The sequence below is a fragment of the Lynx canadensis genome, chromosome B1 (assembly GCF_007474595.2).
Source record: "Lynx canadensis isolate LIC74 chromosome B1, mLynCan4.pri.v2, whole genome shotgun sequence".
NCBI classification, from domain to species: Eukaryota; Metazoa; Chordata; class Mammalia; order Carnivora; family Felidae; genus Lynx; species Lynx canadensis.
This window is the reverse complement of record NC_044306.2, coordinates 123751005-123773272: the sequence shown is the minus strand read 5'-3', so window position 1 is coordinate 123773272 and position 22268 is coordinate 123751005. Positions and strand designations below refer to the sequence as shown.

The 22268-nt window shown below is 32.7% G+C and overlaps 1 protein-coding gene and 1 pseudogene across 5 annotated transcripts in view; one reads left to right on the top strand and one right to left on the bottom strand.

The window, feature by feature from the left end:
* The window catches only part of RAP1GDS1 (Rap1 GTPase-GDP dissociation stimulator 1), a 179035-nt gene that overhangs the window by 116169 nt on the left and 40598 nt on the right, over positions 1 to 22268 (top strand). For 4 of the 5 annotated variants that reach the window (XM_030313402.2, XM_030313401.1, XM_030313405.1 and 1 more), the window contains 2 exons: positions 6 to 152; positions 13392 to 13520. In XM_030313402.2, coding sequence (XP_030169262.1) covers positions 6 to 152; positions 13392 to 13520 — 276 coding nt within the window. The remainder of the gene's footprint in view (positions 1 to 5; positions 153 to 13391; positions 13521 to 22268) is intronic. The other variant, XM_030313403.2, reaches the window with a different exon arrangement.
* Positions 16177 to 16427, bottom strand: LOC115512406 (annotated as a pseudogene).

The following is a 22268-nucleotide window of genomic DNA, read 5'->3' as shown; positions in this document are numbered from 1 at the left end:
TACAGATGAGGGCAGAAGTGCAGTTGACCAAGCAGGTGGTGCACAGATTGTAATTGACCATTTAAGGTCACTGTGCAGTATAACAGATCCCGCCAATGAGAAGCTCTTGACTGTCTTTTGTGGCATGCTGATGAACTATAGCAATGAGAATGGTAAACAAAATTGAAAACTTGCTTTATCTCTGGGGGAAAATTAAAAATCAGACTATAGTACAAACCAAAAATATTTAGAAAAATGATGAACAAAGAATTCATAAGTGGCATATAAAATTAATAACTAGCCAACATTAGATTACAGTGTTTCAAAAATACAGAATGGTCTAATTTATTAAATGGGATGAGTTTTTGAAGAGTTACCCATGTTAATTAATACCAAAAACAAAACAACATAAATGGTTTAAGATTTCTCACTGTGCACACTTTAAAAATAACAATATTAAAATAGCTTCACATTTATTACTTTATATTAATGCCAGGAGTAGCTTTAAAACACAAATACTGTCTATATAAGTAAAATTACTTTATCTAGATACTAGATTTACTTGTAAGAATAGAAAAAAATTTTTTTAATTGTTTTTTTATGTTTATTTATTTTTGAGAGAGAGAGCACGCGAGTGGGGAGGGACAGAGAGAGAGGGAGACAGAATCCTAGGCAGGCTCTGTGCCATTAGCACAGGGCCCAACGTGGGGCTTGAACTCATGAAGTGTGAGATCGTGACGTGTGCCAAAATCACATGCTTAACCAACTGACTAGACTTAGAAAAATAAAAAAATCTGGACTTAGAAAAATAAAATTCAGGGCAATTGCAGTGTCTGATTTTAGAAATTTAATAAATATTTGTCTATAGAAGTTTCTTTTCTCTGTAAAAACATTCTTAGAACCTAGCAACAAGTGACATGTCAAAATTTTCAGATAATCTATATAGTTATTAATTAAATGAACATAGAATCAGTGATATGAAAGCTTCACTATACTTTTGAATGTCACAAAAAATGATTCATCTTCTATGAGTTACAGCATGGATCAAACACTCAAATTCTGATCATTTTCTAGACTGTAATATATACATAAGGTCTTTTTATGGTTTGTTTTATAATGGCATCTTAAGCTGTAGTCTTTGGCAGAGACAGATTTTATTTGCATATTGAACACATTATTCTTTACTTTCATGTGTTCTAGAAACATGTGGACCTTCAGGCATATTTTTCAGTTTTCAGTTTTATTAGTTACAAGTCCAAAGAAATATTCTTAATAACTTAAAAAAAAAAAGATAAACATTGATGACAAATGGCTTCTGACATTTGGCCTTGGTGTTGGTGACAACCACAGATGGTGGAGACTGTAACCCTTGTCCCATTGTGTGGAGAGAGTCACTACTCTCCTCTTGCTGGTGGTTTCTATATAGCAATTTGGCCAAATACTGCCAAATCTTTTCATTTGGAGATGGGGTGGACTGAAAATCTGTCTTTTCATGTGATATCTGAGTTTTAAATGTTGGATTATATATGCTTTTTTTTTTTAATATTTATTTATTTTTGAGACAGAGAGAGACAGAGCATGAACGGGGAAGGGGCAGAGAGAGAGGGAGACACAGAATCTGAAACAGGCTCCAGGCTCTGAGCTGTCAGCACAGAGCCCGATGCAGGTCTCGAACTGATGGACCACGAGATCGTGACCTGAGCCGAAGTCGGCTGCTTAACCAACTGAGCCACCCAGGCGCCCCTATATATGCTTTTTTAGCACTGTACAAACTAAACTTAGAATGTGTCCTCAGGTCACATCCTAAGCAGGGGATACCGGTTTTAAACCTCTGAATTAAATTTTCCAACAACAACAATAATAAAATAGTTTTTGTTTGTCAAATGGCTGGCCTATTAAACTCAAGCTAGTAACAAATGGCACTGTTTATAGGGTCAACTACCACCCTTTTTTTTTTTAACCCTGTGGTGGAATCATTTTTGAAAAGAAAATGAACAGGGGAAACAAATGATAGAGTCTAGGTAATCTACAAATTGAGGAGCTAGTTCCTAAATAATTGAAATTTGACCATACTAGATATGTATCTGAATTGCATTAAGAACTCATTGGCCAGTTGTTCATGTTCCTTTCTCTTCAACTTCATTTGGGACATCTTGGACACCCATCTTCACTGGGTGAAGGTCCCACCTTGAGAAAGTGGGACAAGTGCTAAATAGGAGAATTGTTTAGAAAGGTAAATGAAAGAAACTAGTCATGAAGCTATGATAGCTGCTTTGGATATAAAGGAATTAGTCTTGTTATGAATTTGAACTCATTGTTTGTCCTTTGAGGAAGCTGTTGTTCAAAATCTATACAGAAACATATCAAATGACTAAATGGTCTTTAAAAATATCACTAATTCTAATCCAAAGGAGACTGCAATTTCCTTTGAGTCTCTACAGTAGGATATTACAGCATGTAGACATATGTACTGAGAAGGAAATGATTAACAACATGCAGAGTCCACAGATGAAATGCATAATATATTTGTTTTGTAAGGATAGGCTTTTTTTCTGGTGTGCAAGTATTCCCCAAAAGTAGATACTTTGGAAAACTTGATTAACTTTTCTCAGAAAATTATTGAAGCAGAAGTGTTTTTGTTCCATTATTCTAAAAGCTGCAACTTGAATGCAGCCTCAAAACTTACTAGATAAAATAGAAGTACAGTTATCTTTAGTATTTTAAACAAACAGATGCCAAATGTAGAACTATCTTCTTTCCTTTGCTTGTATTTACATTTGTCTCTCATGGGATCATAGTTTGTGAAGTGATTCTTTTTCTCCATAATACTCTTTAACTTATATTCCTTTTCATTTTGCGTAATTATTGCGTCTTTGTTCTGATTACTTTTTCTTCAAAATGCCTGTTTAAAGACTTTCCTACTTAAATATTAGGTCTTTTTGGCTAACTTCAGGTCTTTTGATATTGTGTACCCCTAGATGAGTCACTGAGAAAAAAATAGAGCTTTTTGAAATTCAGGAGACAGTTTTTATTAGCCCTCGAAAATGAGTTCTTTTTATGAGTATTTACTATTGAATTTCAGTACATAAGCTTCTTCTAGTTTTTGAGTAGAATAGTTGACTGATAATACCCCCTTGTTACTCTACCAGAAAAATCAACTGTGTGTTTAGACCCAGTAACTTAAGCCTTATTCATAGTTAGGGAGTTGTTACTTTAGCTTCACAGATAAAAATTTTTAAATACAAAGATAAGAAAGTACTGAAAATGGTCACAAAGACCTACCAATATAGTTTCTTTGATGAGAATATTTTCAAATTGTTTATTAGGCCTAAAAGTGAATTGACACAAGACCGAGACCTAAGATAATCTTGATTCCTGTCCATCTGGTGGACAACTGTGAGCACATTCAATTTTTAAATACATTAAATAGGGAATAAAAAAAATTTCCTAACCACATGCCAGACAGATATAGTGTGAAAATACCTATGTGGAAAAGGGATTCTGGTACCCTTTGATAAAGCTGTATAAAATTTAAGGTTCATGAAATTTTAAACTTTTTGAACCAGCTCAAGACTATATACACTTTTAAACTATGAGCTGGATATATTCTTTTGTTTCCCCATTGGTGAAGCAATTAAAATTTTTATACCCAGACTGGTAAGTATGGAGTATCTGAATAGAAAAAGTTAATAATTGCTTAGCCAGAAAAGTTGTATCCATAATATTATATAAATCAAATCATGTTTACATAAAATAAGACAAAATTTTTGTTTAGGAAAAATCATTTACAATTTATCCTTTTGGGAAAAATCATACCTGTTTTTCACATGGCAGAAAAGCACTCTTCAATTCTGTTGCCCTCCAAAATAGTCTGAGTGTTCGACAGTTGTGGTTATAGTAAAGCATGTTGACAATTTGATAATCAATTTGAGGAAATGTGCTGAGCTTCCTATATTTTCTTCATCTAGTTATTATTCTATAAATAAGAAACCTAAGCCTATTATTATAGATATTTTTGTATCTCATTAGTTTCTTGGATATCTTTTTTTTTCTAGCATTGTTTACCCAATACCAAAACATTGCAGTGAAGACTAAAAATTTTGTTCAGATCTATTTTCAAATATGACACCATTTTAGCATATAGTATACAGTTGGAAAATATATATTGACTTTTCTGGAAATTTAGTATTGTCTAAAATTTTTTTATTAGCAAAATCAATACTTGGAAGAAAAATGGGTTTTTGGAATGTATTTTCTTTATTCTATCAGAAGATGATAAGCTCTTGTCTACTATATTAGTTGATATTCTCTGTTCACATACATGGCAGCAGCAGAAAGTGGCATTGAAAACATCCTGATAATAATGCCAGATCTGTCATCAAAAATTTACTCTAGGTGATCCACAAATTTAATAAATCTGAAAGTTGATTGCAATTTAAATACAAACAAACCAGTAATCTAAAGTAAAGCACCGGTATAATTTAATACTTTATTGATGAATCTTTTCGTGGTTACTATTTTTATTATCTTACATGTACTGTGTAATAACCATGATTAATCAGTAAATATCTCTTAGAAAACTCTGTAATTGAGAAAGTAATTTTTTTTCTTAATATATCTATGCTAGAGACATAAAATACAGTGAAAACTCTGTTATAATTCTTAGGAAAATTATTGGTGGTAAGCAATAAAACAAGGACTGAAGTGACTTGTTTCACATAATCTGTGCCATAAGAGAGAAGAGTAAAGGAAATAAACTTGCCAGCAAAAAAGGAAAAATTAGTTTCTTTCTAAAAAGATTAACATAATATACACAATTTATGACTGGCTTCTTCATGTGACCTATATTATATATGTGTGTGTGTATATACACACACACATATATAATCAATTAAGGAATATGATGTATATTGGATATATAGGATATCAGTTTGAGGATATGATATGTATGCATATATATCGTATATATGTGACACATATATGTGAATATATATATGATTTTTACAAATAGAGTTGATTTTTCTCTAATATCTTAATAACTCCCTGTTACTGAAAGAGTAATTTCTCTTTTTTGTGGTTTCTAAAATCTCTCTGGGATACTCTTAGGATAATTCTCACATTGATTTACAGCACAGACTCACGATAACTGAACAATGATTGAAGGGAGGCTGTGCAGTTTAGGAAATGCAACTCAAATGCAAGGGTATGTTGTTGGAGCTAACAATTGAATTTAAGTATTCAGCCTAGTGCATAAATTCAGTTGTTTAAAATAGGCCTGTAAAGCATTTTCTCTCCTCTAAGTAAAGATTACTTTATACGTAATTAATTTTAGCTGCTACCTTCATTTCAACCATTAGCAACAATTTCACAATTTTAATCATTTTCCTAGTGAAATCAGTCCAGTAACTTGCCTTACTTGATTTTTCTTCACATTTAAAATAAGAAGAAAAGAAATTAATAAGGAATAATCCTGATTAAAAACTAAAAAGCACTTTGGTATGAGCGACTTATTTATATTTACATTTTAGTATTACTTCATTATAGGTAAAAAAGAATACTACTTCCTAGATGTTACATGTTTAGAAAATGATTTGCTTTGCATGAGTGAGGAACTATTTCTGCGATTTATTTACCATGGGTACAAGCTAATTAATGATTACATATATCTTCTAAATACTAACAAGTTTTTCCCTAACTTTAAGGTAAAAAAAAAGATCAAAATGTAAAATTTTATCTTTGCAATTTATTGTCTTTTATTCCCTTAATTATATTGATTTTTCAGTATACCATTTTCAGTGTATTTTGTGTTCATTTTTTTTTCTCTGTTTATAAAGACCTGGAAGATGTGCTTTTAAGCTCACATTCTTTAAAGTCCTGTTTGTCAAATTATTCTACTAATGTTAAACAAATTGTGTTAAAGACTTTTATTATGCACCTAAAAAGTTTTTAGGCTTTAAAAACTTTTGTAGAAGATTTCTGAATTTCCAGTTTGTCCAACAGAGCATTCAAATTTACTCACCCGGTTTGCACTCATGAAGTTCTGCTACGAATGTCATTTTAAACAAATTATTTCACTGAAGGGCAGAGCAGTTAGTTTTTCTTTTGCCTCCTTTTAATTTGTGTATTAACTTGGACCTATTACACTAGCTTAGCTTTTCATCATACTCCTTCTGAAAAATTACTAAAATGCTATTACTTAAGATAGGGTAAGAACTTGGTTTTTAGTAGAAGTGTACCAAATGCACATTTGGTTTAATTCCACATGGTCAAGTAGTGGCATTATTTAGCTTTGACCATTATAGAATGAACTTCTGAATGTAAGAATCTGAAATTTTATCAGAAAAAAAATGAAATGATTCTTACTTTTTTTGTTAATGATTTAAATTTTGGCATTATGGTACAGAAATAATACTTTCTTAGTATTTTCAGCTTCTAGATTTTTCCTATATCATAATAGTACATTTAGAATTGTGATACTAAATAGATAACACAGTTTTAACTGAGGGCAGTAGAGTAACAAAATATGTTTGTGATTCCTCATTCTCTAGCATGTTTTTCTTTATTTACTTCATGTCTGGATTGAAGATGATTAATTGTAGATATTATTGAATGTCATTTTCAAGATTTTCCTCATAGTAAAAGTTTGAGGTAACAGAGGTGGCTTTCTGATTTTAATTCATCCTCACAAGATATAAAGAATTTCCAATTTGGGCTTTCTGAAAGATTCATGGCCTGAATGAAATTAAGTAACTAAAAATTAAAAGCAGTTCCTAATATTTATTATTGTAAATTCTAAAGAGGATATTCTAATCTCTATTATTCTGCCTTAATTTAATTTTTATATTTATATATTTGTCACCATCATTAGTTATTGCCACATTTTAAATAGCGCAATGTAAATATACATTTACATTTCAGCTGACTGACAGAATTTCAGCATATGAAGCACAGAGGGAGATTTTCTCCACACGTGAAATGCTTCCCAAATTTAAAAATGAGTATTTAGAGTAACAGTAAAACTGAAAGACCAGGCCTTGTTTTTATTCTTGACGTTACTATACCAGTTGAAATATGATGGTGTCAAGCACATGATTATTGGCCACATACAGGTTTGTAGGTGCCAGAAGTGACATTAAGTTTTCAGGTGTTTGGCCTTCTAAGAGCTAAGGCTAAAGCCGGGGATAAATGATGGAATTTGGCCACATAGCCATCTTTAATGTGGGGATACTTGCAATGTCTGCCTAGAGAGAAACTCAAGGCAGAGAGGTATCATATGTAAATTCTTTTGTATAAAAAGTAGTAATCCTGCTTTCTAACTACCAGTAAAATCCAGTCAACATCAAACTGCCTATATTTTGTTAACTGAAACATTTTTAAGTAAATACTGTTTGAAAGATGGATATTGGCCAGAAATCAGAAATCTTTTGTTATGTAGATATGTCTTGTTAACACAGTTTGTGAACTTCAGTATAATTTTAAAGTGTGAAAACTTAGTATAATGCTCCAGGGTAGCTAGCAATATTTGTTTGGGTTTTTTTTTAAGCTAGTAAATCCTTTTGTAAAACAAAAGACTTTTTGTTTTTAAAGATACATGTTCATAAGATATACATGTTGTGATGTACATTAACCTGGCATTTAGTGTGATTTGCTATACTAAAATGTAGGCTTAAATTTTCACCTACTATGGATATGGCCTTTCTCTCAGCAATGAGAACAGAGACAGGATATTTTTCTTCCACTAAGAGCTGCTTAAGCAGCAGCTGGTAGTAGTCCTCTTAAAACAAACAAAACAACAAAAAATTTTAACCTTTGAAAGACATAGTTTTCTTCAGTCAGAGTAGACATACTTTGTAGAATTTCCTTTTTAGCAGTATCCATTATAACAAGAGTGAGCCTAGGAGAAAAAAATTAGTCTACTATACTAGATTGAGACATATTCATTCTAGATGTCACTGGATTGAGAAGAGTAAATGGGTAGGTGTCTTAAGAATAATAAACCATTTTTCCTTTTTGTGATTCTGCTTTGGGGATTTTGCTGTTGCTATTGTTTTACATTATACTCACTCGTAATTTTGTCATTATCTCTAAAACTTTTACCAATAAAAGGGAAATTTTACTCTTGTAGAGACTCTTGATTTTCAGAACCCAGAAGAAACTTTTGAATTCTTTTCTGTTTTTTATTAACTGTTAAAAAGCAAGAATTGTGTAAAGGTATTGCTTTAAACCTCCATGATTCTCAGTACTAATGAATTTTGATTCTCTTTTTTTTTTTTCATTGAAATTACTGTTTGTCCTTGAAATGCATAACCTAGGGCTTAAATTATAGGGATAATCCAGGTGTAGAACACATAATGCATGTTTTTGTTTAAAAAGAGCTTTTAAAATTGAAGTTAATTTTAAACACATGTATTTTTATTTTTTTATATGCTCAACACTAGGTTTAGAATAAAAGTTCTCCACTTTCCTGACCAGTCAGCAAAAAAATACTGAGTAATAAGTAACTGAAAAGGAAGTCTACTTATTCCTGCACATGTGTATGTGTAAAGTTTTTAACCATGAATCATCCTCTTGGTAGCTGTAAAGTCAGTTTCCTTTTCACTATTATATTCACTACAACTTGTTTAAACTTATTTCTATTTACTGTTTTACATCATTTTTAATTTTTGTAGCCTTTTTTGGAAGTATATATATGCCAATAGTTAGGTGCACTTTCTTCAGTCTTTATTCTTAAATGGCTTTTATCCAATTTGTATTACAACTCTTCATCAAGATTTATATTTGCTTGTTTTTGTTGTTTCAGCTGTATATAATTCACTTGATTGTAGATGGGGTTTTTATGCAAGCCTGTAAATAGGAATATTGTACTTTTTATACTATGAATAGTATACATACTATTTATACATACTAATGTAGAGACTATGTATTTTGAGTTGTGTATATCTTATTTGACACAGTTACATCATTAAATCCTGTTTACCAATAAGTTTAATCTTGTAACATTGTCTATATGGGCCTTTTCTTGTAAATAAGGTAAACATGTGTTACAGTCTTCTTAAGAAACTAATTCTTTATAGTAATTGATCAGCGTAACTTCAGTTGAGTTACTGGGATTCTTTTCTGGACCTATAATCTATCTATACCAATGTTTTAAACATTAAACTTAAAACTCAGGGGGAAAAAGGTTCTTCAACTTAAGATCTTCTCTCCAGATCTCCATTCTTTGGAGTTTCCATGAGTGTGACCTGAAGAACTTGGAACCATTGAAATTCAAATGTAGGTAGGTAAGTGTTCACACCAGCGCATGCGTTGATTGCCTTATATCTCTTTGTATATGCATCTGTATTGCACCCCCTCAGTGCCTTTCTTCCTCTTCCTCCCCATAGATCATGTAGGGCCTGTGTCATCTTGATATTTTGTAATTCTGTATTTTGGTCAGTATTTGTCTGTGATGTGTGTCAGGAGCAGTTTTTAAAAGTCTTCAGACGTTTATGACATCGTGCTGTCTAAAGACTGTCTTTCACACATAAGTGTTTGCTATGTACGAGGCTGGGTTGCATTTTGTGAATTGTGTTTGTTGAGCTCTGATAACATTCCCCTGGAGTTGCTGGTATTCACTGAAGGATACAAAACTTCTCAGTCTTGGACTGTTTCACTTTTTCAATTCTAGAGAATGTGAACCATTTCTGGTTCTAAGAATTTTTTCCAGTTAGTCTTTGATTTAAAAGTCATACTCCTGATAACCATTCATAATAACATGAGCGTGTCACCTACTATCCTTTGAAGACCATTCATAAGCTTTCTTTGGGCAATAAGAAAAAGTGATTAAACTTCATCATTTGCTTCCAGCAATAAGAATTAATACCAGTTTATTCCACACAATTTATTCTACTTAACCCCCACCCCACCCTCCAAAAAACTGTTGCTAGCTAACATACTAAGTTGTAACTGAAATAGGCAAATAGACCCAATCATGGAATCGTCCCCTAAGCTTAAGTAGAATTTCTACCCAAATAATCAAAATAGGATGTTCAGGTGCTTAATGTAATTTTGGTTAAAATATCTGAACACCAAAATCTAGTATTCCTACCATGCTTTTAATTTTTATTTCTTCTCCTATTATCTCATCTGCCAAGCACATCATTGAATTTCAGAATCTCTATTCCATGTTTTGTTTTATTTTCAATCTCCTCTAAAAGGTAGGTAATCCTTTGGCAGTGGTTCTTAAACTTTTGGTCTCTGAACTCTTTTAGACACTTAACAATTACTGAAGACCCTATAGAACTTTTGTTTATAAATATGGACTATTAAAAAAATGAGCTACATCTATCAATATCTACCATATTAGAAATTAAAATGGAAACAATTTAAAAAATTATTTAATATTGCATATTAAAATAATAGCTCATGTTACCGCATCTTTTTATGCAAAATAACTTCAATTTTAAAAATATTGCTGGGGCACCTGACTGGCTCAGTCAGTAGAGCATATGACTCTTGATCTGAGGGTCATGAGTTCAAGCCCCACCTTGGGCATGCAACCTACTTAAAAATTAAATGCAAAATTAAATATATTGCTGAGAAGAATAGCATTTATTTTACTGTGAATGTGTGCTGCAGAAGAATATGATGACTACCAACACAATTTGGTGCCACCGACTGGGTCATAATAAAGCCCAGCGGTTTTACCCACCATTGTTTTTGTACCATTGGGTAAATATCAATACAGTGAAAAAGGCACATAAAATCTTGGTATTTTTATGAAAGTAGTTTTGATTCTGTGATCCTCTGAAAGGGTTTTAGGGACTCCATTTTGAGAACCGTGTTCTAGGATGCCTGCTTATCTTGAAATGAAAATTTGTATCAATCTGTTTGAGTAAAGTTTTTTTTTTTCCTCATTTGGGCCTTCATTATCCAGGGAGAATGACTTGCCTGCAGTTGGTATAAACAGACGTTAGAGTTATTTGAGTATAATTTTTGTTTTAGTTAGCCTCATAGAAGTGGATATAAAAGAAAACACCCAAGTGATCAAAAATGGGTATGTCCATTGGATGACTATATAATTTTTCTCTTTACTTGTGTGTGGTATGTGTGTTGTATGTGAGTATACAATTAATTTGGCTCCTGGGTAGCTTTGAAACACATTTTCCCAAAACAAAGTGATTTTCATGATTTGTGGCGATTTACACCAAATGCCATTGGGCTATACTTTTTCTCCTGATCTACTATAATTTCAAATATTATTGCTTCAATTTGTATGCCAAAGATTCTATGAAACTATGCAACATTTCTTAACTTTTTGCCCCTCATTTCCCTGGAACCAAAATTCATACCTTAAGAGCAGTCCAAGAAAGTGGTAGAGATGCCAAGTTAGGAGAATATGAAGAACATCATCTTCTAAGTGGCATTCTCCTATTGAGTTATCTCCTTCATAGCATTTGTTATTCCTCTGATGTCCCTGGACTGTTGGATTTGTATAGTTTGTACCAACAGTACTGAGGGGGTGTGTGATGCTTACATATATGCAGACATACAGTGGAGTTTGACTCACACTCAATGCATGCGCTAGTGCTCACGCTTACATACCTGAAATTTAATGATTCAACAGCTCTGCAGTATTTGAAGAGGTAGTCAAAATGAGTAAATAAATAAATGAAAGTTAAAAATACTGCTAAAGAACAAAGATCTGCAAAGGTGATCCAATAATAAAGAACTTACCGGTAAGTAATCAAAATAATTTCTAACTTGGAAGGCTTATTGGTGCATGATCATTACAAATACTGTGGCCACAATACAAGTTTTCTGCCAGTATAACGCTTAATACTATACCTTATAAGTAATTTAATAATACCTTATACCTTATAAGATAATTTAATAGTGCGAATCATTCATCAGTTGCTGAGTTGTATAAGAAGAAAATATTTAGCATCAAAAGCATAAAAACATCATTTAGTTGAATGTATTCTTTTATTTCTGTCTCCTTTTATAACAGATTTCATAACTCCATTGCAAAATTTGAAATTGTTTCAGATTTTTTGAACTCTAAATGTAAACTTCCCTTTTTCTCAGGGCTGTTTTCTTGTTTTGGTGATAGGCCCCTTTCTAAGATAGATGGGCCCCCAACAACTGAACCAGCTACTATGCATACACTCATCAGTTTTCAGGGTGATAAGCCTCTGTTGGCTGTCTCTTCATACTTTACGCTGAAAATAGGAAAAATTAACCACCGAGACTGCCAGGCATACAATCAACTGAAATGTGAGGCAGCTCAAGGGCCTTCATGTTCTTATCTGACAATCACCCAACTGCCTCCTTATCTGTTGGTTAAGAACTATAAAGAGTGATGAAGGGTTATTAGGCAAACTGTCAAGGGATGCACGCTAAAAGGAAAATGTGTTTGTAATAAACAGGATTTTTATCTTTAGATTCCCAATAGGGAACTTAAACGAATTTGGAGAAAATTATTATCTTAAAAATGGCATATAATTTTTAAAAATTTTGAAAGCATTCTTGTATCTTTGGGTGAAACAGTTATTAATAGTAAGTGTTTTGCATAAGCATGTGTTGATGTTTTTCTTAGCTTATTCTGAGAGGCAGTACTTTTGATTTTCATTTGGTTTATTTACCTTCAGCTTTGGTACAGGTATTCTATCATAATTGTTCATGAAGACCATTGTGGAAATCCAAGGCATATTAAATACTTTAAAACCAATTAGTTTCTTAGAAAATGAAGGCAAACAATGATGACAAAGCTTATTGATCTCATTCTCTTCCACCTCTCAAGCCAAATTTTCCTTTCTTTACTAAGATGCTTGTCACTATTATTAAAGAAAACGTTGAAAAGAAAAATATTTTAAGTAATACATTTTTTCCTTGTTAAAACTACTTTCCTTCCTAGCAGTCATCGAAGAACGCTCTGGTGCAAATGATCAAAATAATTTTTGTGTATCATATATACTTTTCATTATTATGAAGCAACTATTTTTAAAAGATTCTAAGATTCTGTCTTCTCTTGGTCTTTATTAAATTGGTTTCTCTATGCTTTTCATATAGTCTGATTTCCTATAATACAAATACTACTTTGACTAACATTTTCACTTAACAACCAGCAGTAATGTTTAATTATTTATGCACTTTTAAAGCCTGCTCTACAAAAGTATAAGACCCTGTTTTAAAAAAATGATTTGACACATTATTTCATTTCTAAATTTCCTTTAATCATTGAAAAGATTCAAAACTCAACTCTTGTGAACTAATGTTTTAAAATGTTTCAGATAATTATATGGATGAACTTAATCTTGTTTTACTGTACTTGAAATAGTATTGAGTTTGCAATAGGGAGAATAAGGTGTTTTCTTCTTACTAATGTCCATTTGATACATAAACACTTCTGTTTGTTTGTTTGTTTCTTACAGATTCCCTTCAAGCTCAGCTTATCAATATGGGTGTTATACCTACCTTAGTGAAATTACTGGGCATCCATTGCCAAAATGCAGCTCTTACAGAAATGTGTCTTGTTGCATTTGGCAACTTAGCAGAACTTGGTAAGTCCTAGCCATGAACCACAAATGTAATTCACTTATCAGTGTACTTACAATAAATTTTCCTTTAGATGTTAACAACCTGAAGATCCACGTAGATTGTATTATTTTTTGGCAGCATTTGGCTTGCTTCAATGTTTAAAAAAGTAGATCCAATTATATTTTATGATTGAATTGTTTGTAATTAGAGCTGCTTTGCTTCCCTCATTGTTTTATTTATCAAAATTTAAAATTTACACTTGTATATTATTCATTAGAGTCGAATATTTAAAATGATTTCCACTTGACTTTAGTATTCTTATATGAGAGACAGTCTTGAAATCAAGTATTGTATTTCCAGGACAAAAATAAAGTCGGTGATTTATTACATTTTATGTAAACTATTTGCTCATCAGGTAAAAAGGAATCTAGCAGACTAAGGCTTTCCCCCCTCTTTTTACAAAATCCCTCAAAATGAGAGAGGACTTTTTCATAAAAATATGTTTATAACAGCGTTAGAAAATATTCTGAGAAATCCTTGAAAATCAGAAGGCAGATGGAAGCAGACCAGCCTAGTCATAACAGAGAAGGGGACTGATGACTCCAGCACCCCTATCTCTTTTCTCTGTTTTAGTTTTCTCTGTATCATTAACGATACTCTTCTTTCTGGCCTCCCTTCCTGTGATTCTTGATATAAAGTTACAATTCCTGGTCTGAATCTACCCCCACAACCATATTCATAATAAATTTCATATTCTGGGAACAATGAAGCCAAATGATGTTTTGTCATAACTAAATATAACAGCTAAAGCAAATTCTATTAATCATACCCATTTTATACATAAATAAACAGAAGCACCAGGACTCTAACCTTGGATTTTCTAACTGAAAGCTCACGTTCTTACATACTGCATATTAAAGTCTTGATCTCAGTACTTGACTTTTGCATTGACTTCAAGTTAAAGGAACAGAGATTATTTATCAAAGCTAAATTTTAAAAGTCTTTTTTTTTCTTAAAAATAGCAACATGTTTAGATTTCATTTCTTTTCATGAGACAGCTAGATTTTTTTTTAGCATTGATGACACACAGTGTTAAAAGTCATTCAGTGGGTCATCTCCTGGTATTTATGAATGTTCTTGTCTTCTATTTTCTTCTGCTTTTCTTCTTTTTCATACTGTCTCATTATTTCTATCATTCACGTAAGACCAAGAATGAAAGAACATTTATTCATTGTTTTACAAGATATTAAAATGGGTTGTCAGTTTGTGTTTGGTATACTGTATAGAAATAAAACAGAAGTCATGTTATAATCTCTGATAATGTCATAATCTTTGTAACAGAAGCATAAGCATCATTTAATGTGTGTTGCCTGTGTTAAGGTATCAGGATTTATTTGGGAGATTGCATAGACCACCTCAATTCAGCCTCCTCTCCCTGGCCTTTATTAAAAGATGGATATACACTCAATTAGTTCAGTCCGATTTCATAGTCTGTTTCCAGTTGTTACTGCCTTTACCCCATTTGGAGGACAAAAGGATAACCAGCTGTTACTGCCTTTACCCCATTTGGAGAACAAAAGGATAAAAGAGAAATATTCCTTTATATACTAAGACTTCTAGAGTTTATATCATGTCTGTTATGTTCATGTACTATCTAGGTTATATGTCAATACTGAAGTAGAACCTTATGCCCCAGAATACTTTTCTTCTTTTCAGTGTGTGCTTTATTCCCCATGAGTTAAAAAATCGACATAGTATTATTTTTATTGGCATAGGGTAAATATCAAGTTCCTATCATATTTGTATTACAGACTTCTGAATATGGCATATCACTATATGCTAGAGTTACTTTTTATCAAAATTTTTAAATAAAAATGTTAAACAGCAGAAATTTTTGTGGTTTTTGCTCACAAAACATATAGCTTAAAGACAAAATATAAAATAATTCAATAAGTACAATCTATTATGGAATTGGGGACAAAAAAAGGAAAATGCAGCTCTGCCTTTTTGTTCTCATTGAACCCTAGTTTATGTACACACATAATTTTTTTATATTCACAATTATAGCATGAATACAATTTTAAAGTTTGCATTCTTATCTAATATTATAGATTAAGTATGGGATTTTTTTCCCTTTTTATTTGGTTCCAAAATCTTCTATAAAGAAAATTTTCTGCTTAAAAATACTAGGATTTTGAGGGTAGAGATGTTAGGATAAAAACTTGAGTTTAATTTCACTTCCTTCTGGAAACTAAAACTTCAGTAAAGGGATACTTTTTAAAAGGCTTGAATTTTCAAGGAAAGGGGGAAAAAAGGGAGGGGAGGGGATAACAAAAACATTTTAGGACCTGGGAAGAAATACCAGCAATAACTTGTGTTTTTAGCAATACTTTGATATCTTAATCCTGAATTGGAAAGCCAAGAAGTAACCTTCAAAAGGATCAGAATTTGGTGGTATGAAAATCTTATTCTCTTTCCTCTTTCTTTCTTTCTCTCTCTCTCTTTCTCTTTCCCTCTTTCTTTTTCTTTCTGTCTCTCCTCCCTTCCTTCCTTCCTTCCTTCCTTCCTTCCTTCCTTCCTTCCTTCCTTTCTTTTTCTTTCTCTTTCTCATTCATTCATTCATTTAATCAAAATGTGTTTATGGGGATAGTTTCCTACTCATCTTGATTCAGGGTGCTTTTAGTGCTGCTTCCATCTGAAGGAACACCCTTCTGTAAGCCTTGCTTTTCCTCCCATAGACTGGCAAAGGACAGTAGAGCAGCCAACACAAATTCCTTTTGGGCATGGCTAAAAACAGTGGTGATTTTATAACATCCTGGGCACTTCACATACATCTACCAGGAGCTGGAGCTCTGCACCAGGCACTTCTTTTTGTGCTGCTTCTTCCCCTCTTCCAGGGCGGGTGGAAGAGGGTCTTCCTGAGGGGGCATGTTCTTGTGAGGAGGTTGTGACTGCTGGAAAGCCCCTTTCCACACTTTATGGTAACTGCCCCTTCCCATGTAAGCAAAAGACTATTCTCTGGAGAGACAAAAAATGGAAAGTTTGTTGTCTGGGGACAAGACTTAAGTTAAAGGAACAGGTACCAGAGTACCATTCCAAATATAGATTAAGTGAAAATAGGTACACTGATGGTGAAAATCCCAATGTTATATCCCTTTGTCCTCTAGAACATAGACTTAAAGGTACTTATACAAAAGCACTATCTGACCACCCTTACAGATAATCTTGCAGTCAAAAAGACAACATATACTCATAGCTCCTAATCAACTTTTAAATCCCAGTTTTTATTTTATTTTATTTTATTTTATTTTATTTTATTATTTTATTTTATTTTGTATTTTATTTTGTATTTTTTTTCATCATGGTAAGTGTACTCTTTAGTCCCCATCCCTTATTTCCTTCAGTCCCCAACCGACCTCCTCTCTGGTAATCATCAGTTTGTTCTCTATAGTTAAGAGTTTGTTTCTTGGTTTGCCTCTCTCTCTTTTTTCCTTTGCTCATTTATTTTGTTTCTTAAATTCACATGGTATCTGTCTTTCTCTGACTGGCTCACTTCACTTAGCATTATACTCTCTAGATCTATCCATGTTGCAAATGGCAAGATTTCATTCTTCTTTTATGGCTGAATAATATTCTAATAATATTCTTTAAGCATTCATCTTTCTTTTTAAAAATTTTTTTAATATTTATTTATTTTTGAGAGACAGAGACAGAGCATGAGTGGGGGAGGAACAGAGAGGGAGACACAGAATCTAAAGCAGGTTCCAGGCTCTGAGCTGTCAGCACAGAGCCCTGTGCAGGGCTCGAACCCACAAACTGTGAGATCATGACCTGAGCTGAAGTCAGATGCTTAACTGATTGAGCCACCCAGGCGCCCCTAACCATTCATCTTTCAGTGGACACTTGGGCTGCTTCCATAGTTTGGCTATTGTAAATAATGCTGCAATAAACATAGGGGTGACTGTATCCTTTTGAGTTACTGTTTTTGTATTTTTTGGGTAAATACTCAGTAGTGTGATTCCTGGATCATAAGGTAGTTCTGTGTTTAATTTTTTGAAGAATCTCCATACTGTTTTTCACAGTGGCTGTACCAGTTTGTATTCTCACCAACAGCACAAGGGCGTTCCTTTTTCTCTACATCCTCACCAACACTTGTTTCTTGTGTTTTTGACTTCAGTCATTTGGATAGGTGTGAGTTGATAACTCATTGTAATTTTGATTCACCTTTCTCTGATGATGCATGATGTTGAGCCTCTTCTCATGTGTCTGTTGGCCATCTGTATGTCTTTTTTTTTTTTTTTTTTGAGGAATGTCTGTTCATATCTTCTGCCTATTTTTTAATTGGATTATTTGTTTTTTGGGTATAAAGTTGTATCAGTTCTTTATATGTTTTGGATACTAACCTTTTAATGGATATGTCCTTTGCAAATATCTTCTCCCATTCTGTAGGTTGCCTTTTAGTTTTGTTGATTGTTTCTTTCACTGTGCAGAAGCTTTTTATTTTGATATAGTCCCAGTAGTTTACTTTTGCTTTTATTTCCCTTGCCTCAAGAGACTTTATCTAGAAAAATGTTATTACAGCCAGTATTAGAGAGATTACTCCCCATGCTCTCTTAGGATTTTTATGGTTTCAGGTCTCACATTTAGGTCTGTAATACGTTTTATGTTTATTTTTGTGTATGGTGAAAGAAAGTGGTCCACTTTCATTCTTTTCCATGTGGTTATCCAGTTTTCTCAACATCATTTGTTGAAGAGACTTTTTCCTATTGATTATTCTTTCCTCCATTGTCGAAGATTAATTGACCATATAATCATGGGTTTATTTGGGGGTTTTCTCTTCTTTTCCATTGATCTATGTGTCTGTTTTTATGCCAGTACCATACTGTTTTAATTTTGTAATTACTTTGTAATATAACTTGAAGTCTGAGATTTAGATACTTCCAGTTTTGTTTTTCTTTTTCAAGCTTTAGCTATTTGAGGTCTTTTGTGGTTCCATGCAAATTTAAAGATTGTTTATTCTATTTCTGTGAAAAATAGTACTGGTATTTTGATAGGGATTGCATTAAATGTATAGATTGCTTTGAGTAGTATAGACATTTTAACCATATTTGTTCTTCTAACCCATGAACATGGAATGGCTTTCCATTTCTTTGAATGGTCTTGAATATCTTTCATCAGTGTTTTACAATTTTTAGAATACAGGTCTTTCACCTTCTTGGTTAAGTTTTCTTCTAGATATTTCATTGTTTTTAATGTAATGTACATGGGATTATTTTCTTAATTTCACTTTCTCTTGTTTCACTATTAGTGTATAGTAATGCAACAGATTCCTGTACACTGATTTGTATCCTGCTACTTTACTGAATTCATTTATCAATTCTAGTAGTTTTTTTGGTGGAGTCTTTAGGGCTTTCTATGTATAGTATCATGTCATCTGCAAATAGGGAGAGTTTTACTTCTTCCTTACCTATTTGGATACCTTTTACTTCTTTATGTTGTCTAATTGCTGTGGCTAGGACTTTAGTACTATGTTGAATAAAAGTGGTAGAGTAGAATCCTTGCCTTATTCCTGACCTTAGGGGAAAAACTCAATTTTTCACCATCGAGTATTATGTTCACTGTGGTGTTTCATATAAGGCCATTATTATGTTGAGCTCTAGACTTACTTTGTGGAAGGTTTTTATAATGAATGGATTTTCTACTTTATCAAATGCTTTTTCTGCATCTATTGAAATGATCATATGTTTTTTTATCTGCTCTCTTATTGATGTGACATATCATACTGATTGTTTTGCAAATATTGAACTATGCTTGCATCCCAAGAATAAATCCCACTTGATCATGGTGTATGATTTTTTTAAATGTATTTTTGGATTCAGTTTGCCTAATGTATTGTTGAGGATTTTTGCATCTATATTCTTGAGAGATATTGACCTAGAGTTCTCTTTCGTTGTAGTGTCTTTATCTTGCTTTGGTATCAAGGAGATACAGGCCTCCTAGAATGAATTTGGAAGATTATTTCCTCTTTTGTTTTTTGGAATAGTTTGAGAAGAGTGGGTATTAACTCTTGTTTAAATGTTTGGTAGGGTTCACCTGTAAAGCCATCTGGTCCTGGACCTTTTTTTGTTTGGAGGGTTTTGATGACTGCTTCAGTTTCGTTGCTGTTAATTGGTCTGTTCAAATTTTCTATTTCTTCCTGCTTTAGTTTTGGTAGGTTATATATTTCTAGGAATTTATCCATTTCAATTTGTTAGCATACAGATTTTCATAATATTCTGTTAGAATTATTTGTATTTCTGTGGTGTTGGTAGTTGTTTCCCCTCTTTCATTGGTAATTTTATTTGGACCCCTCTCTCTTTTTTTTTTTTTTTTAAATGAGTCTTGATAGAGGTTTTTATCAATTTTGTTGATCTTTGAAAGAACCACCTCCTGGTTTCATTGATCTGTTCTATTGTTTTTTGTTGTTGTTTGTTTGGTTGGTTAGTTGGTTCCTACATCATTTATTTCTGCTCTAATCTCAATTATTTTCTTCCTTTTGTTGGGTTAGGCTTTTGTTTGTTCTTTTTCTAGATCCTTAAGGTGTAAGGTTAGGTTGTTTATTTGAGATATTTCTCTCTTCTTGAGGTAGGCCTGTGTTGCTATAAACCTCCCTCTTAGAGCCACTTTTGCTGTATTCCAAAGATTTGGGACTATTTTGTTTTTGTTTTCATTTGTTTTCATGTAATTTTTTATTTCTTCTTTGATTTCTTGGTAGACCCATTCATTGTTTAGAAGCATGTTATTTAACTGCCATGTATTTGTGTTCTTTCCAGATTTTTTCTTGTGGTTGATTTCTAATTTCAGAACATTGTGGTCAGAAAAGATGTATGGTATGACTTTGATTTTTTTTAAAACGTTGAGATTTATTTTGTAGACTAATATGTGATCTATTCTGGAAAATGTTATATATGCACTTGAATGTATGTTTTGCTGGTTTAGGATGAAATGTTCTAAATATGTCTTTCACATCCATCTGGTCCAGTGTGTCATTCAAAGTCACTCTTTCCTTGTTGATTTTCTGTGTGGGTCATCTGTCCATCAATCTAAGTGGGGTGTTAAAGTCCTCTACTATTAGTGTATTACTATCAGTTCTTTTAAGTTTGTTATTAACTGTTTTATATATTTGGGTGTTTCCACATTAGGTGCATAAATATTTACAATTGTTATATCCTCTTGTTGGATTGTCCCCTTTACTATGATATAGTGTCATTCTTTGTCTCTTGTTACAGTCTTTGTTTTAAAATCTATTTTGTCCAATATAAATATTGCTTTGCCAGCTTTCTTTTGACAGCCATTTGTATGGTAAATGTTTCTCTATCCCCTCACTTTCAATCTGCAGGTGTGTTTTGGTCTGAAATGATAAGCAGCATGTAGTTGGGTCTTGTTTTTTAATTCACTCTGTCACCCTGTGTCTTTTGATTGGAGCTCTTAGTGCATTTACATTCAAAGTAATTATTGATTATTGCCATTTTGTTACTTGTTTTGTGGTTTCTGTAGATTCCCTCTATCCTTTCGTCTTGTGCTCTCTTTCGTTGTTATCTTTCTTTAGTGATATACTTGGATTTCTTTGTCTTTATTTTTTGCATATCTATTAACTGCTCTTTGATTTGAGATTGCCATTAGGTTTGTATATAATCTCTTCTGTGTATAGCGGTCTATATTATGTTGGTGGTTACTTACATTTGAGTCCTCACTTCTCTCCCCACCACAATTTTAATGTATGGTGTCATACTTTACATCCTTTTATTTTGTGAGGCCCTTGACTGTTTTTTACAGAAATATTTATTTCTACTGTTTTTGTGTTTTTTTATTTATCATACTCTAATTTACAGTTTTTCCTTTTTCACTTGAAGAGTCTCATTTAATAGTTCTTGTAGAGCTGGTTTAGTGTTCATGAACTCCTTGAGAAACTTTTCATCTCATTCTATTCTGAATTATACCCTTGCTGAATAGAGTATTCTTGGCTGCAGATTTTTCCCTTTCAGTACTTTGAATGTATCATGCCACTCCCTTCTGGCCTGCAAATTTTCTGCTGAAAAACCCACCGATGGCTCTATGGGGTTTTCCTTGCATGTAACTGTCTTTTCTGTTGCTGTTTAAAAATTTTTTCTATTGATCACTACTTTTTGGCATTTAATTACTGTGTGTCTTTGTATGGACCTCCTCAGGTTGAATTTTTTGAGGGAATCCCTGTGCCTTCTTAATCTGATACCTGTTTCCTTCCTCAGATTAGGGAATTTTACAGCTATTGTTTCTTCAGATAAATTTTCTGCCACCTTATCTCTCTCTTTTTCTTTTGAGATCCCTATAATGTGGTTGTTATCACACTTGATGTAGTCAGAGTTCCCTAAGACTCTTCTCAATTTGTAGAATTTCCTTTCCTTTGCTCAGCTTGGTTACTTTCCATTACTCTCTTCTGGATTGTTAATTCATTTCTCTGCTTCATCTAACCTGGTATTTATTCCATCAAGTCTATTTTTATTTCGTTTACTGTGTTCTTGATCTCTGATTGGTTCTTTTTAATCTCTGTGTTAATGGTCTCACTGATGTTCTCCACTCTTTTCTCCAGTCCAGTGAGTTTCTTTATGATCATTAAATTCTATCAGGCATATTACTTGATATCTGTTTCATTTTGGTCTCTTGCTGTGGCTTGATCCTGTTCTTTCATTTGGGAGACGTTTCTCTGTCTCCTCATTTTGTCTGACTTTGTGTGTCTGTTTCTGTGTGTTAGG